Source organism: Rousettus aegyptiacus, unplaced genomic scaffold, assembly GCF_014176215.1.
Source record: "Rousettus aegyptiacus isolate mRouAeg1 unplaced genomic scaffold, mRouAeg1.p scaffold_m13_p_16, whole genome shotgun sequence".
In the NCBI taxonomy this organism is placed as follows: Eukaryota; Metazoa; Chordata; class Mammalia; order Chiroptera; family Pteropodidae; genus Rousettus; species Rousettus aegyptiacus.
This window is the reverse complement of record NW_023416291.1, coordinates 18,730,420-18,747,830: the sequence shown is the minus strand read 5'-3', so window position 1 is coordinate 18,747,830 and position 17,411 is coordinate 18,730,420. Positions and strand designations below refer to the sequence as shown.

General features: G+C 32.0%; 1 protein-coding gene across 6 annotated transcripts in view; it reads left to right on the top strand.

Annotated features, from left to right (window-relative positions):
- FBXW7 (F-box and WD repeat domain containing 7) overlaps positions 1–17,411 on the top strand; it is a 171,275-nt gene that overhangs the window by 131,463 nt on the left and 22,401 nt on the right. For 4 of the 6 annotated variants that reach the window (XM_016144577.2, XM_016144576.2, XM_016144578.2 and 1 more), the window contains one exon: positions 14,962–15,044. The exons of 1 other annotated variant lie outside the window; for it this stretch is intronic. In XM_016144577.2, coding sequence (XP_016000063.1) covers positions 14,962–15,044 — 83 coding nt within the window. Of the gene's footprint in view, positions 1–10,688; positions 12,571–14,961; positions 15,045–17,411 lie in introns of those variants that run through there. One more of the 6 variants, XM_016144579.2, reaches the window with a different exon arrangement.

The following is a 17,411-nucleotide window of genomic DNA, read 5'->3' as shown; positions in this document are numbered from 1 at the left end:
TCTACTACACTGTAAACTGTAGCCACCATGAAGCTGAGTCCATGCCTCATTTAACTTATGTATAATAGGCACCCAAATAAATGTCGTTGAATGAGTGTCTGTGGGAGACTAGGTCACCATGTAAATCTACATTTGTTGTAATTATTTATTCGAGGTAGAATAAACATAATTAGAGATAGTTGAAGCAATACATTCTAGGATAGAATCACAGAGATATGCATGTATTAATAGTGATGTTTACTGCTAGGAAATGATGAACACACTCAGATCAAATTGACATGTTATTAAAGATGAGTTGGCTTTTGAAAAAGGTCAGATGTGGTGAACTTAAGGAACAGGGCCAATGCATGCACACATGCACACACACATACTACTTGAGTAATAAGTCAAGTATTCTTTGGCTGTCTCCTAAATTAAAATATTCAGAATCAAATAGAAGTCATAATTCCCTGTTAAGTGTATTGGGGTTGGAGTCTTATGATGTATAACTTTTGCCGGTTTTCTATCATGTTCAGATCATTTTGGTAAGAGTGAAGGACCTAGTAGTCTCTTTGAAGGGATCTTCCAATGGCGATACTTAGACATATTCTGTTCTTAGCTTTTTTTTTTGTTTCATTATTTTATATTTTAGGAAAATAAAGCATAGGCCATGAAGGAATAAAGGTAGTATTTAGAAGTTCCTAGGGAGTTAAGGAAAAGAAAGCAAAACCCATGTATTATGAGCACATTTCATCAGACTTTCTTCCACTATGCCTCCTGATTGCTGCCTATCTTCAATATAATGTCAAGAGTAATAGGATCAGTTCTTTACTTAAGGAAGTATTTGGCTGTATATTAACTCTTTGTCAAGCTGCTCTTGGTAGATTCCCATAAGTGTATCAGAACACACAATTGGCTACCTAATTTGTCTCTTCTTTAACTGTGTCTGCTGTATCTCTAATATAGATTTCATCCATACATCACACATTTGCATATTGAAATAGTTCAGGAAACATCCTAGAGATTTCTGAACTACCAATATTTCTTGCTATATATGTAGAAAACTCTATATCATTTTCTATAAACTAGAGATCAAGATCTGCTCGTGTTTAAATCTCAGCTCCCTTACTTAATAGTTATGTGACCTTGGGAACTTAAACTCTCTGTGCCTGTTTCCTCATCTGTAAAATGGGATAATAATAGTACCTACTTCACAGGGTTGCTATACAGTTTCAATGAGTTAATATAAGTAAAGCACCCAGAAGAGTGCCTGGCATATAGCAAGTTCCTTTCCCTGTATACTTCATCTTCTTAGGAGAGCATCTTTTTAAAAACGAGTTGCTTATTCAAACTTAGTTTACAGTATCATTGATAGTAGGTACTGAAAGAACACTCAAGTCAGATTAAAATTTAGTGTTTATTTTTCACTTACCCTTTTTTTTTTTTGATTTAAAATTGCCATGTGCGTTTCCCGAAAATATCTCTTCTTCTTTTAGCTCTATGCATTGTCATATAAACTGAGCAATTTCATTTATCAATTATATTGATTTGTCATTTTTCTTTTATTGACTTGTCTATCCTTCCCCCTAAATTGGGAGTTCTTCTAGGATAGAGACTTCATCTTGCTCAATTTTATATTCTTTTTGCTTAATGTTTGGTTTTCAGTAACCCTGGCTAAATATTTCTTGAATGTGGTAGTTCTAGATCTATAAAAATGGCATGTTTGAATCACTCTTTAGTTTTTTTTCCTCCTTCTTGTTTTATTGTTTAGAAAATAGAGAACCATTGTATAATTCAGGATTCATTTGGATGAGACTGATAATATTATAATGGAATATGGGGTTAAAGGCTCACCATAATTTTTTCTCATAGTAATTTCCTTTTCCTATGCTACCTATATATAAAATATACAGTGAATTTTATAAAGTTAAAGAATTTTAAATAAATGAATTGATGAGAAGTAAATTATATCTTGGTCTAACAAAATCTTTCTTGCAACTGTTTAATAAAAGCTAGTTAGTAAAAACACCATTTAATTTTAATCTTTGCGGTTTACATTGTGATTATGATGACCAACATCTTCATTTAACATCTCTTGAAAAATATTTAAGTTCTTAATGTGCTAGTTTGTCCTTTGATAGTGTAACTTTAAAGGAAAGACTTAAAACGAAGAGGGGTGTATGTGTGTGTCTGTGTCTGTGTCTGTCTGTCTTTATCCTAAGGGCTAACAAAATATTACAAATTTAAGAATATTCTAAAGTTCAACATCTTTTTATTAGCTTTGTCTTTATATTCTTTGGTAGATTTCAGCTATTCCTATAGGCTTTTTTGTTAATGTAGAAGTTTGAACATGCATTGACTCAATAGAAAACATTTTAGGCTTAGATTTCAAAAGTCTCTCAAATCACCATATTGTACTTCTGAACAGGCCAGCTGTATGCACAGAGCAGTTCTTAATTAAGTTAAAATGTACATTTGTTTAGGAGTCATCTTGCCATCATTGTGTACCATGCCTTCAACTGATGGGAAACTCATGATATCCATATTACAGAAAGAACTTTTTAGAGTCATGTAGTAAGTGTGACAAACTTTCAGAGTTAATTTCTGAACACTTAAAGGCTTGAATATTTATAGGTAAATTTTCTTTTAATGTGCTAAGATAGTTAAAAAAAAACTTAATAAAGAAAATGAACTTATAAATAAAATATTTTTGTTAGTTTTGCCAAGATATCAACATGCTCCTAACCATTAGTCTTACAGTTGACTGCGTATAAAAGGCTACTCTAGATACCTTTTCAAATTAATAAATGTTTTGAAAATGTTTCCATGACAGGCAAAATTATGTCAAACCCTACTAATGACTCATCTATTTCCATATTTCTTTGTACTCAGATTTATATGCTAAATCTTCTCAGGTTTTTACAATGTCCTGAAGAGGTAGGGGAGCTGTGTAAGCATTATCTTTGTCATGTAATTCTTGATTCTTTCGGAACAAGGAATGCAGTTTGTTAAATTATATATGCAGTAGTTGCTTTAAAATGTAAATTGATGTTTTAAAATGAATATTTAGAATCTTCCTTTTTCCATGTAGTGGGGGCATGATTACTAGGTTCTTTTCTACTCGTCTGACAGCAACATCAAACACTGAATACTTAAAGAGCAGGCACGCGACTCTAAAGTAAGTAAAGAATCGATGGAAGATCACTATAATGTACACTTTCTAGAGCAAGAACCTAATATGATTTATGGTTCTTACTGGCGCTAGCAGCAATATGGAACAGGTACGTAACAGATGTTTTCAAATAAGTGAAATAAGTTCAAGTCCACAGACTTTGATTAATAACTATAATTTAAAGTTATCCCTTCTCATTTTGAATTCTAGTGTATTCGTAAGATGCTTGAATGGAGAAGGACACTATTTTAAAAAGTGCAATGAGTTTGAATCTGCTAGTCAAATATTTATAATTGGACATAATTATGACAATCAGTAAGCAAACTAATAGAAGATGACACAGTTGAGACTAACATGTGTATTTTAGATTAAGCATGTAAGACTACATGCTAATAAGAGTGAATCTAAGAGTTGTACCTGAGACTTTATTACACTTTAATTGAAGGCTTTTTCCAACCTTGAGTTTCTGTGATTATGTTCTGGATTCCTTTATGATCACAGAGAAGCAGTTCAAAAAAAGTATACCATAGGTAAAATCCTTTCACCTCCAATAACTAAGGGTAACCAGACATTTTCTAGAATAAGCCTGACAGATGCATCGACAATCTATAGAGATCTGACCCCAATCTCTCTTTCTCAAAAAGAGTAAATTATAAAATATAAAGATGAAATCAGAACATAGAAAATTAAAGAGCAAAGAAGTAGAGATATGATATGGTAAATACCCCTTAATTTTAAAATTGAGTGACTAGATAAAAACAGTTTGGACTAGAGCTTGGCATGTGGTACAGACTGACTATTACCTGCTATTTCAATTCTCTTCCCGGTTTAGTAATCTGTTGGAATAGGTGCTGAGTGTGAATCTTAGTATGAGGAGCTGAGTGATGAAGGAAGTGGAAGAGTAATCGCCACATGAAAGAGTTGAAAAGAGTTCAGATACAGTTATGTATTCTTTTCTCTATATCTCTGATTTCAGCAAGTGAGAATTACTTTGTGAACGGTCTTCAATTGTATATGCATTTTTGAAAATAAAAAATAAGGAGAGATAGGTATAGAAGTTGTGCTAAATTATTCCCATTCTAGAAATCCTCTAATGACTTGATGTTGTAGTTAGAATTAAATCCAAGCTCTTGACCATGGCCTACAAAATCCTACACGACCGAGCGCTTGGTTACCTTTCTAACTACATCTCCTGCCAGTCGCTTCACCTTAGCCAGACTGGCCTATTCTTGCTGATCCCACGCTCTACCCTATTATTTTGACTTAAAAGTCATTAGCCACACTTCTCTACTACTCTATTTACTTCTTTTGTAGCACTCTGTTTTCTTTCTTAGAACTTAGCATTATATGAAATTATCTTATTTATTTATTAGCTTACTGATTATGTGTCTTCCCTCTCTCCCGGAATGTAAACTATGTGAGAGACCTCATCTACATTTTTGGTGCCTTATACTTAGTCCCTACCACATAGTAGGTTCTCAAAAGGTTATACAAATAATACTTGTTTATTGATAAGAAAAAGGATAAGTCTCTTATTAAGCCACTTAGATGACCATCATGAACATCTTTATATATTTATGTAGGCTTTTCTCTATGTACACACACACACAGAGAGACACACACACTTAAATATATGCATATATATAGTTTTTTTTCAGAAGGACCATACTTTATATCATATGTTTGAATCTCACATACTTTCTACTTTATAGCAGCCCTTCCCCTAGTTCTGTAGGTGATGAATAGTTTCTATAACTTCAAAATGCCCTAGAGTGAAGTCTATTCCTCAGAAGAAGGCTTTGAGTCTGGCCAGAGGTGCAGGGCCTGAGGAGAAAGGACTGGGAGTAGAACAAGAAGTTTAATTTTCCAACAAAGGCATACATTTTTGAATCACAGTTGTGATTTTGTCGACATGTTGGTGAGAATCAGTGAATCATGTACATACCTACTGTCCTGAGTTACATTTTTTTGTCTCTTCATCAAGTTTTTTGGTAGTATAAAATTCGAATGAATATTTACTTAAGAAATAAATCTCTTCTTTCTGCACCATTCCCCCCTATATTCAAAGGTACCACCTGCTTGTATATATGATTTATAGCATGAGTGCTTCTTGAAACAGACGGACCTTATTAGTCAGTGTTTGTAACTAAAATAAAAAGTCTTCACACCCACACAGAAAGTTCTTCTTGTACAGAAAGATACATATTAGCCCTAAAATGGAAGAATGAGTCATAGCAGGAAGTACTTTTGAAGAAACCATTACATGTAAGTTAAAGAATATTCTAACTGTAGTATTAAATGTTTGAATTTATAGATAAAGCACTAAATAAGTTATCCCCTGATGCAGGGGTCCCCAAATCCCAGTCCATGGACTGGTACTGGCCTGTGGCCTGTTAGGAACCGGGTCGCACAGCAGGAGGTGAGTGGCAGGCCAGCAAGTGAAGCTTCATCTATATTTGCAGCTGCTCCCAGCTAGCATCACTGCCTCATCTCCACCTCCGATCTTCAGGCATTAGAAATTCTCATAGGAACACCAGTCCCTGGTGCCAAAAAGGTTGGGGGCTGATGCTGGAATGAACCTTATAAGACCAGTGACTAGTAGAAGTCTTAAAAGTGTTAGTCCTTCAAGGTAATGATAGTGGCATGTCCACATGTATCATAGGTCCACAGATGATAATTTCCTTCTTTCTCCTCGACATCTTCCAAACTTATGTCTTTAAGAAAAAAAACCGTATCTTTTATGAAATCCTCTCAGACTATTTAAATGATTTCTCCATTTTCTGACCTCCTACACTACCCAATTTGGCACTTGATATCTCTTCAAATATTGTTCTTTATTAGTTTCTTGTCTTGCCTGTTGGATTTTCAGAATCTTGGGGGAGTAGAGTTATTGTAATGTTTCCATTTGTTCTCAGCCTTTATAGGTTTTGGGATGTAGTAGGTGATTATTTCTTGATTGATTTGTTTTAACCTAAATCTCTCTGTTTCTGTCACCTTTTCCCCAATCACTGTGTCTTTGCCTCAGATTTCCCAAATGTAGCAGAAGCAAATTTATATGGACTTAGATAATTATTCTATAAACTAAATGATCAAAATTTAGTTGTGGTTTATACATTTAATTGCTATTTGCAAAATTTAACACTTTTCTCCTTCTTTAGCAATGTCTGATTTTTTTCGCTCAACTTTTACCGTCAGATACCTAGTGAAAATTAGTTAAAAGTAGTGAACTTGGACAGAGTCTAAGATTCTAATATAGTTGCATAACTCTGAGCAAGACACTTAATTCACTACCTCGCCTTTGTTAGCTGTTAATAACAGTTATTACTTTGTAAGGTTTTTATAGGATACCTTTTATGTGCTGAGCATCTACTGTGTCCTTACAAAGATAGATGGTATGACAATTACATTTTTACAAATAAGAGAAAACTGGAACTCATAAAGGTCAAAAAACCCCTACTAGGTTACACTCTAACGACAGCAAGTCTGATGTTTCAACTCAGGTTTCTCCGATTCCGAAGCTCATGTTCATTTTATGAACAGAGGGGAAGTAGATGATTTTCAAGATCTATTCTAAACTCTGTGGCTCTCTGCTATTAATGTTTTTCTGTGGATTCAGTGGATACAACAATATTTTAAACTACTTAAAATGAAAGGTTATTTTAATACTAAAATACAAGATTGATGCACCATACCTTTAGAAATTTTTCTAAACTCGGGTAAATATACAAAGAACAGCAGTAAATATGGAATTGGATAAACAAAGTAGAAGAGTAAATAGGATTCTAGGCTTTACATTGAGGGAACATTGATTTCATTTTTCTGCATGTTAATTAAATTCTTTCCTAGGTCATCTTTATTATTTTACTTATTTATTTTTTAAATCAATCTTAGTTTATATAGTTTTCCATGATACTTTTTGTACTTTATTGAATTTATTAGTATAATAAAATTTTGAGAGGAAACTTGGATATGAATTCAAGATGCTCACTAGTAGTTTATTTTGGATTTGAAGCATGAGATGTAAAGATTAATTGCTTTCTAGATAAATCAGGGTAAACTCCAGAATGACTTTTGACCTTTGTCAAATTATTGCAGAATTGGAGGTGTTCCTGTCTGTGAAGTATTGTAAGATTCGTTTTGATACATGTATTAAGTCTCTGTGACAGCTCTGTAACAAAATAAATGTTAGAATTACAAACAAGGAAAACTCCCATTTCCATTGTTTTCTTCTGTGCCTGTGATAAGTAGAATTCTTCCACTGTTGTGTCATACTTCAGGTATGTGAATATATATCGATAGATACATACATTTGTGCATGTGTTTATTAGAGCACAAATTTGGCCCAATCTGAAATGATGTAAAAAACCACTTGAATTAACATTGCAATTTATTTGTATTTAATCCGCAGGGGCTGCATTTTTATAAAGAGAGTTATATATACCTTAAGCCTAAAGAAAATAATTAGAATTTGTACCACTTCTACAATTACACTTAGAAAATATTTTTAAAACCACTTTGAGCTTTGATATTTTGCTTTGCATTTTGATTTACTGAGGTTAAGATTTTGGTATTATTTGCTTATATTATTATAAGCATCCCACAGTCCCAAACAAGTTTATTTTAAACACAGTTATTTATTTACAATATTTAGTGTTTGGGATTTTTTTCTAATACAGTAATATTTTAATATTTGTATACTTGGCTGATAATTTCAAACTAAATCTGGCTCAGCTTGTTTCATTTTGCATATTCTCAAAAATTTTGTAGAACTAATCTCAGTGTAAGTTCTAAGAGTCAGATGCGTGACCATAAATTCAGTAGAGGAAGAAAAATTTTCTCAATTATATACTCTCCTGTGCCTGACACATAGTAGATGCTAAATAAATGTATAATAGCTAAATATAGTTTATTAATCAATACTGCCACCTATTTGCATCAGAGAAAATGTAGATGCTGGGCATATATACTATTTTATTTGATAATACGTGTGACAGGACAGGTTTATTAACTTGTCAGTTTTAGTTGTGAACCTTTTCATGAGAACTGACTGGCATCCCAGAAAGTTAATGACAGTGGCTTAGTGAGATTTCAAAACGTTTTTCAGCCTCAACATGCTTGGCATTCCTTTCTTTGATGTTGAAATTTTGAACTGTCTCTAATCTAAATTTCGTGCTCAGGGCAAGACAGCTAACTGTGGTAGGTGGTTTTCCTAATGCAATATCAGAGTAAAGAATGTTTTCATGATAATAATAAAGGAAATCACTGATATAAGACCATAAACACATTTTCCTACTCTTATAAAATGGAAGTAAACTTTTAAATGTTAGCAAGGTAATGAAAATAATTAATAATATTCATAGTATTGACTAATTATAATATAGTAAGTAGACTTTTTAATACTAAATAAGTATATTATACTTTAGAAAAACAATGCCATGGTTGCTATTTGCTCATATGACTAATTATTCAAAAATATTAATTATATCTATGTATCATTTTCGACTGTCGTAGAGTAAGATGTGAACCTTTAAGGAGTAGATAGTAGAGGGGAAAGATGTATAAAAAGAATGACAATGAGGTAAAATAAATGAAATAATAGAATAATTTATTTCAAATGAAAATAATGAACTCTGAGGATCAACCTGAGGAAAAGATCTCTATTAATTACTCCTATTTTTTTTTTTTACTCTTTCCTCTATTGACACTATGTGTAAAGATACTTCTCTGAAGATACAAAATTCAGAGAAGACTCTTTTGCTGTTTATATTCTTCTTACTGTTATATGTAGATTAGTTTTGTTTCTGCCCATACTGCAATGCGCTCTTCTAAAAACTTAAGTCATCCCAACTGATTGCTGAGAAAGCCGTTTCTCTTGTATTAGCTCACAAGTTAATCATTCTCCTGCCATTATTTCCCAGAGGCTTAGACTGTGGGGCAGTACATTTTCATATCTTTGTGCTGTTTTTTGTTTGTTGGTTGGTTTTAAGTTAGTGCTCTCATCCATTCTTCTCGCACCCCTAGCTCAATGGAGTTGTGATGAGATGAGCACTGGGTCTGAGTTAGCAGATAGACTACATTCTTGGAACTCACTGTTAGTCACTCCCCTTGTGAATAGATTTTTCAGTAAGGCTTAAAAGTTGTCAGTCACCACAAGAAATAATTTTTTATAAAATGGGACATTTATTGCTTAGCTGAAATTACATGAAGATTTAGTATATTATAGTAAAAATATATTTCATACATTGAGATAGTCTAAAAAGTTGGATAACAAACACAAGTATGTTCTTAGTGGTAAAGATTGACTAGCTAATCTTTTCAGTAAACTTACTAGTTAACATTCTAGCATAAAGCATAAAATACTTTTTTTTCTGGTGAATTTATTTAAGATAGATTATAGGCTGATCTCGGTTTTAAAATCTTTCTGTCTTATCACAGGGATAACAGATGATTGATAGATCAATCGATCGATAGATCGGTAGGCAGGCAGGCAGGCAGATAGAAAGACAGACAAAGGCTCTTTCAATTGTACTATTAAAACACTTAAATCTCTTGAGTAAAGTTTTAAACATCTGTATTTTAGCCAAGACTTCCAGAAATAGGAATGTCAGAATGATTTCATTTGCTTTGTTAACATATGGATTATGATGAAAGTAATATAATAGATCATAATTTTCATTAATAATACTTCAGAGAATATTGAAAATCATTCATTTTTATTTTACTAATTTGAAATCTAGAGACTTGGTTGACTAGCTTTGCTTGGCAAATTTTTTCTTCATAGTTCTCAAATTAACATTGTAAATAAGATATTATGGAAAGTTGCTTACATACTTGGAAAAATAAAGTCTTCATAAGAACTTATAAACATATACATTCTCACTTAAAGGATAAACAAACTAGTAAAAAGTCATTGCCAAGTGGGGACTGTGGTAGATGCAGGTTGTGGGGTGGTGGAAAGTCTTAATGTATACTTTTTATATATCTTTTTGCTTTTTGAGCCATGTAAATACTTTGCCTATTCAAAAATAAAACATGAATATACATACCTACTTAAACGTATTTGTGGGGATTGGGTTTTCCTGTAACTTCATAGCCATACATAGGAGCTATGTAACCACAAGAGCATTCTTTGAATATACAAATTAGGATATTTTCTTCTTTAAATATCCTAGGTTTCGAGACAGCGTTTCTGGTTTATTAAAGTTGGTCTGTGTATTCAATGAGTAGACTTAATTTGAAAAGGCTAGTTCAACTAAGGTAGGCATGATTTTAATTGAAGTCAACATATACCATTATATGACTGGTGGGGAGTCCATTTATATCTGTCAGGCCACTGACACATTTGGGAGGAGATTTCAGGGGTTCATTTTACAATTAGTTTCTTTGGATAGCCCAGAATGGTGTGTGTGTTTGGGGGCAGGGGAAATCACTCCTCATTTTATTTACTTATTTATTTAAATCTTGAGTTCTCTGAAGCCTCTAATAAAAGGGTTTATGGGTCCATTCCTAATAGTTGGGTTTTGTTTTTTTTTGTTTGTTTGTTTGTTTGTTTTTGCTAAGAGTAAGAGATTTCTTTTTTAAAAGGAACTTTCCTTTGAAGTAAGCTGATTTTATATTTAGAAAACTAACTTCTGCTGCATACATATGTGTATTGTTTTTGAGGGTAAGGATTAATTTAAGAGCCAGGTGGAAGATTTTTTTAAAAGATAATAGACTATAATTTCCAGGAGAAGATCCAAGATGTACATCTTCATAAAGTTTTAGATTATCTTATTTCATTTATGTTTTTAAGTAAAAGACATTACACTGACTTAATGTCTTAGTTGTAAGGGTAAACATATTTATTTTTTAAGTTACTACTTTATGCAATATTTAGAATCGTTTCCTAAAGAAAGTTGTTTATTAGCATAGGAGAGAGTATTAAAATGTAGTAAGTCTAAATAATATTTCTTTTTTTCTGAAGAATTTCTGAGTACTTAAATAACTCCAGGCACATAGTTTACTTGTAATAAAGAACATTAATAAGGAGGGTAGGAGTTAATTAACTAGACCCTTAATGGGCCTTTCTAGTCCAAGCAATCTTATAATTGCCTCTGAAGATAGTTGTTTAGCAAGTTGCAAGATGAAATATCTAGATTTGTGTAGTAATCATTCTTAGAAAAAGTTGCCTTCAGGCAAACTTTTGTACCTTTATTATTATGGAAAATGACATTTGATGATAAGCAATACATATTGTCAAAGTAATTTTGGGTTCCAGTGCCTCCTGTTTAAGATTAAATTAACAATAAGGGTAAAACTCTCCAATGAGCACAGTTTTTGCTCCCTTTGGAGAAACAGAACTGTTTAGCCAAACTTTATATACTTTGTACTAGTCAATCTTAAAAAGATATTCTAATGATTACTGAGGATCAATGAAGTGTGTGGTAATTTTCTTGAAAACTATATTTTAAACAAATGAAATCGAAAAGCATATGGAATACTTTCATTAAATCTTAGCATAAGAAATATACAGGTTGAAAAATAACTTAGTACATAATTTCTGTAAATGCTATATGCTCCAAATGGGTTTACTTTATTGTAAATCCCCCAAAGAATATATAATTTCTCCCTTAGGGATTGCCCATTTAGAACCATCCAAGCTACTTGAAAAATTCAATCAGTCTGTGCCAGGACTGCAATAGGACAAGTTAGTGAAAATAGCCTGTTTTGCTTCTGTTGGGAGGACCAGATGCAAATATATTCCATTTTCAAAATGTTTCTGAAAGGACTTATTTGTGGAAATGATGCTTGCCATTTAAAACTCTTCAAAAAGGCAGGTTTTACAAAATACAAAAATAATCTCCTGAAAGTTTGAACGGGGAGAGGGGGCTGTCATGTGGGGGCGGTCTCATTTGCTGCCCACATCCTCCCTCTGTTCAGTGCGTTGTGTGCTTACGGGTTCCCTGGAGCGGATCACCATATAATTGATGTGCAGTCTGCATTGCTGAATCCTGGACTGCACCATTCTGTGTTCAAGGGAAGATGTAATCTGATCCCTCTGCTGCTGAGGGAGGAATCTGTTCAGTCAAGGCTTTGACAGGGCATAGTCTCCTCCAATAATCTTCTCGGTTCTCTCTCATTATTCCCTCGAGTTCTCCTCAGTCAAGCTGCATGTATGTATGTGTGTCCCGAGAAGCGGTTTGATACTGAGCTGCCTTTGCCTTTACTGTGGAGTTTTGTTGCCGGTTCTGCTCCCTAATCTTCCTTTTCTGACGTGCCTGAGCATGTCCACATTAGAATCTGTGACATACCTACCTGAAAAAGGTTTATATTGTCAGAGACTGCCAAGCAGCAGGACACACGGGGGCACAGAATCACTGAAGGGGAAAAATACAGAAAATATGGGTTTCTACGGCACACTAAAAATGATTTTTTACAAAGTAAGTAATCTGTTTTCTTCCTGTGTTGTATGATTGTGTGTGTGTGTGTGCCTGCCTGAGAAGGAAAATCTGTATCATCAGAGATGGCTGCAGTATCCTCTAATTTTGGTGGGTGGCTAGATGTCTGATGTTCTGTTTTATATTGTGAATGTAAGCAAATAAGGGAAAGACATAAGCTGTAAAAAGCTTTAAATTTTAAGGAAAATGTATGTTCGAATCTGAGAATTTTTCACTAAAAATATATTCAGACTTTGGAAATGTGGCTTCGATAAATGCTGACCTGGAAATACTCTACCCTTAGTTGGCTTTCAGTGAACCTTTTGCTTTTAATTTTTCTATACCTTCTATACATTATTTCTTTTTTCTTTAGTTGACTCTGTTAAAGTGTAGAACTGCTAGAATCTTTGGGATTTATATTTAAAGAGGTCATATTTACTTTCTGTGCCTCTTAAAAAATTGCAGAATTATTTTTTGGTTCTAAACTCAGTATTTTTAGTAAACAATATAATATTAAAAGACTTCTATAGTCATACAGAAAGTACTTTATTTTTAAACTATTCTAAAGACAAAAATCCTTTCTCAGTGGTTCCCTTGGTATGCATTTCGGACATTTTTATTCATTGAAGGTTTTCTAAGATGGAAATAAAGTTTGCTTTTAGTGGCAAATGGCATTTGCACCAATGTATTTACAAAATCCAGGGAAGTTCTGAAAGCCAGTATTCCAAACTTAATTAGAGTAAATATCAAAGTTTCTCATAATAATTTTGAAAATAAGAATCTGTGGAAGTTATTTTAAAAAACAGATTTTTAAGGTAATCTGTACTGACTGACCTTTTAATGGATACATTTGTGTGTATGTGTATATGTAGATCTATAATTTATCTACATGCAAGCACGTGGCTACCTATGTATTAAATCTTTTATATTTTGCTTTTTATTAAAATTACTTGGAGGAAGAATGTTTTTTGAGAGGAATCACTTTAAAGCATATAATGAGTACAGAAAGTTCTGAAGGGTTGAAATAAGACTAGTTCCATTTATATCCAGTAGGTATTTCATGAAATAAGGTATAAATTGTGGATGAGCTTGTCGTATCCTCACCTCGAGCCCCCAATATTGTAAGATCGTCCCTGTATTTTGGAAGACTTTCATCATAATGATAAAAACATAGTCCATATTATCCAGAGTGTGGTTCAAAAAGATTTTACAGTCTGGTTGGTCCTCTTCAGTATTTACAGTATAGCATGCTGTGTTATGATGTTCCCATGTGAGCCAGTAGGTAAGAAAATAAGGCTGATGCAAAACAAGGGTTTTCACCTTATTATAAAAATGAGAATAGCTCTCTATCACTCTGGGGATTTTGCCCCTGTAATTTTCAGTAATACAGTAATTCATTAGCAGACAAAGCTGAGAGGGGTTGTTGGAATAAAAAAATTGAATCTTATATTTTATTTTCTGATTTTATAATTCATATATGTATAGTTTGATAACCAATAGTAAAATATTAAAAAAAATACTTCAATATTGATGTCGACAAAATACAATTCTGAATATATTTAGAGTATTACATATATATAGCATAATGAAATACTTTAAAGCTATAAATGTTGGATATACCTTACAAAGATGTATAACTCATGTTTTTTAAGTCTTTTTGTTGTTGTTACTTTTCAGGTTAGAATGTTTGTCCTGAGTATCTGTCAGTAGAGCTATGTTCTGTGTAACTATCAATTGATGGCATTTTTTTCTATCTTTAGTTTACCATCTCCAGATTTTTTACAGTTACTTTTTTTACTGTCCTTATTGCCCATATTCATTGCTTTATGCCTTATTATAATTATGTTTCAAGATCATTTTATTTACATTGTTCCCTTTACTCTTTATAATAATATGTGTGTTTTAAATTTAGTTATTCTTCCATTCCGAAATTTTGAAATTTCCTGTTTATCTTTCTTAAAATATGTTTTTAAAGGAAAATGAAGATTAGTAAGAAAGGCATGTTAAATATGGTTCTTTTCTGCGTGGATTAAAATGATATTTTCCTCTATGTTGGGTCTTAAACTGGAAAATGTGAAAGGGACATTACTCTCAAGGAATATATATGACGGATATCAAGTTTTCAGTCGCCATACACTGTTCATTTATAAGCTGGACAAAATATTTGGGGAGAAAATTCACCTTTCCAGTCTTGTGAAGAATAAAACAAAGTAGAACTAATAGAAGAAACTATGAAACATTTTATTTTCTATACTAATTAACTATGCCTAATTAACATTGTAGGCATATGAAAATTTAAGATTTTTTTTTCATATTACCAATGGTAAAGTTAAAATTTGATAGTTGGGCAGGTGATTTTTTTAAAAAACATATCTTATTTGTTTTACCTTATAGATGAAAAGAAAGTTGGACCATGGTTCTGAGGTCCGCTCTTTTTCTTTGGGAAAGAAACCATGCAAAGTCTCAGAATATACAAGGTAATATTAAGTATAATAATTGATTCTCTCATGATTCTCATGTTTCTTTAAAGAGTTGATGATTCTAAAAGCATTTCTTTCAGTTTATTCTCATAGAATTATATGTCACTAGTACTGTTGATGTTTAACACTTTTTGAGATGACTGAAAAATTGGGAAAGACATTATTTTAAATAAGGAGAAAATGTCTACCACTATGGCTTCATATTTTGTTACTAATACATTGAAGTAAGACAGCAGAAGTTCTCTAATTAACAAAATTTTTAAATCGCAATTCATAAGGAATTCTAAAAAGTAAGTCTGGAAAATGTGAATATGAAGAAATGTGTCTTGTTACTATAGCAACAAATGTTCCAGGGTGGATATTTATATATGGAAAATTGAAGATGCATTTATTAGCAGTGAAATAAACCTCACAATTACTAACTAAATCATATTTCATGAAGTTACTGTGTTAGAAATCTGCTTTTATTTGTAGTTCTCATGTTTTTAACACATACATTTCTATGCCAGTAGAATAGTTTCCATAACAACTAAATACAATTGTAGTCTTGTTCCTGCACCATTCCATCATTTTTGGATTTTGCATCAGTATAAAACTTTTCCCACTCTCACGCTAATTAAGCTAACTTAAGCACAATATCTACTACCCAGCCAATTAAAAATGTCTTTAGATGTCACTTGGACTGTGGTATTTTAAAATTTAAATGACAAAAGTATCTTAAGAACTTTTTTTGGTCTTTTGTGAATAATTGTCACTTCTTCAATTAACTGGTTGAAAGTTAGCTATAGAAACCATAAGAACTTTTATGATGGTGACATTTCTTTTTTCCCTAAATATTTTCATTTAGAGTTATTTTTATTCTATAAGATGGAGTAAAATGAGCATTTCTTAGACATAAGTTTTTGCGATTGAACATTGTTACAGATTGCATCCTTTTTTTAATGGAAACCTATATATTCATTCAGTTGTTGGAAATATTTCTTTCAAATGCTCCTATGAAATTTAGAAATCATAATAATTAGAATAGTTTTATATACCAACAATGCAGAGAAATGCAGAGATGACACAGAAGAGAAACAACTCTCTCTTAGTTATTCAGGGAATGCTGCTTGTGTTATTTTTCCGTAGGAACTGTCCCCTCCCTCTTACCTACCCTTTGCCTTTTGACAATTTCACTGTGTTTTGGCCCTTCCACCAGGGAGTGTGGAGTGATAGACAGGTGAAACTGTTTGCTTCATTTTTGCTTTTTCCTTCTAGTCCTGATAAAGTATTTCTTGGTAAAGAAGTTGAGTCTAATGTTTAAAATGTGCTATTTTTTAGTGTCTAGATTCCTGTTAACCATATTCTTGGTCTTCTTTTAATACGGCTGATACTAGGACAAAGGTATTAAAGTGCTCAGTTATTTTTAAGGCAGCTTATAAATGAAAGCTGAATTTTTACTACAGAACACAGTTAGTAAAATTTGTCTTTAGTAGCTCCCTTTTTATATTGAGAAAGCACCAGAAAAGGTGAAAGTTTTATTTTTAGCCTCTTAACATATAATAAATATTATCTTACTAAAGCAAAGCAAACAGCATATTGATTTCCTTGTCTTTTTAGATACATTGTCAGTGTATATTTGATGTTTTTAAATTTATTTGATAGATTTTCTAATAAGATGAAAGTATACTTTTCTATCATTTTTTTAAAGAAAATTGAAGTGATAATCACTGTTTAAAACTTGCTTTATTTCAGAGAAGAAAATAAAACTTACCTTTGAAATTTGGTAGTGAAAAAATAGTCTTAATTATCGAATGATAGAGATTGTCGTAAATGCATAATGTTAAGATTTAAAGGTGAAAGATAAGATTTTTCTGTAAATTCTGGTGACTGAGATGCACTTTTTAAAAACAAATTAATGATATAGCGTATAGAAAAGAATTGGAGTTGTTTCATTAGTAATTTATCAGAGTTTGATATTTAATTATTAGTATAAATTTGTATGTTTTTTGGATTTAAAACACTTTATTATCGTAGCTTCAATAAATTGAAGATTATTTTACAAATGTAATTGTTAACTGAATCTTTCTGCTCCTTTTTTTTAACTGTCTCTGAAATAAAGGTGTTGTTCAGTATTTACCTTGAGTTTAAATAATTTAATTAAGTATTGAAATTAGAAAGTAAATTTTAATATATTAATAATAGTTATAACTATACTTTTTTCTATTAATTAGTAATTTTTAGGAGAGTTAGGGCAATTTTAGAGATAGATCATCTAGTTTTAATCCTTCATCTTACTAGTGGCAGAACTAAATTTCAAGTTTTTTTAAAAACTATCTCAAAGTTTAAATTTTTGGATAATAGTGGTTAGGTGATCTCATTTAA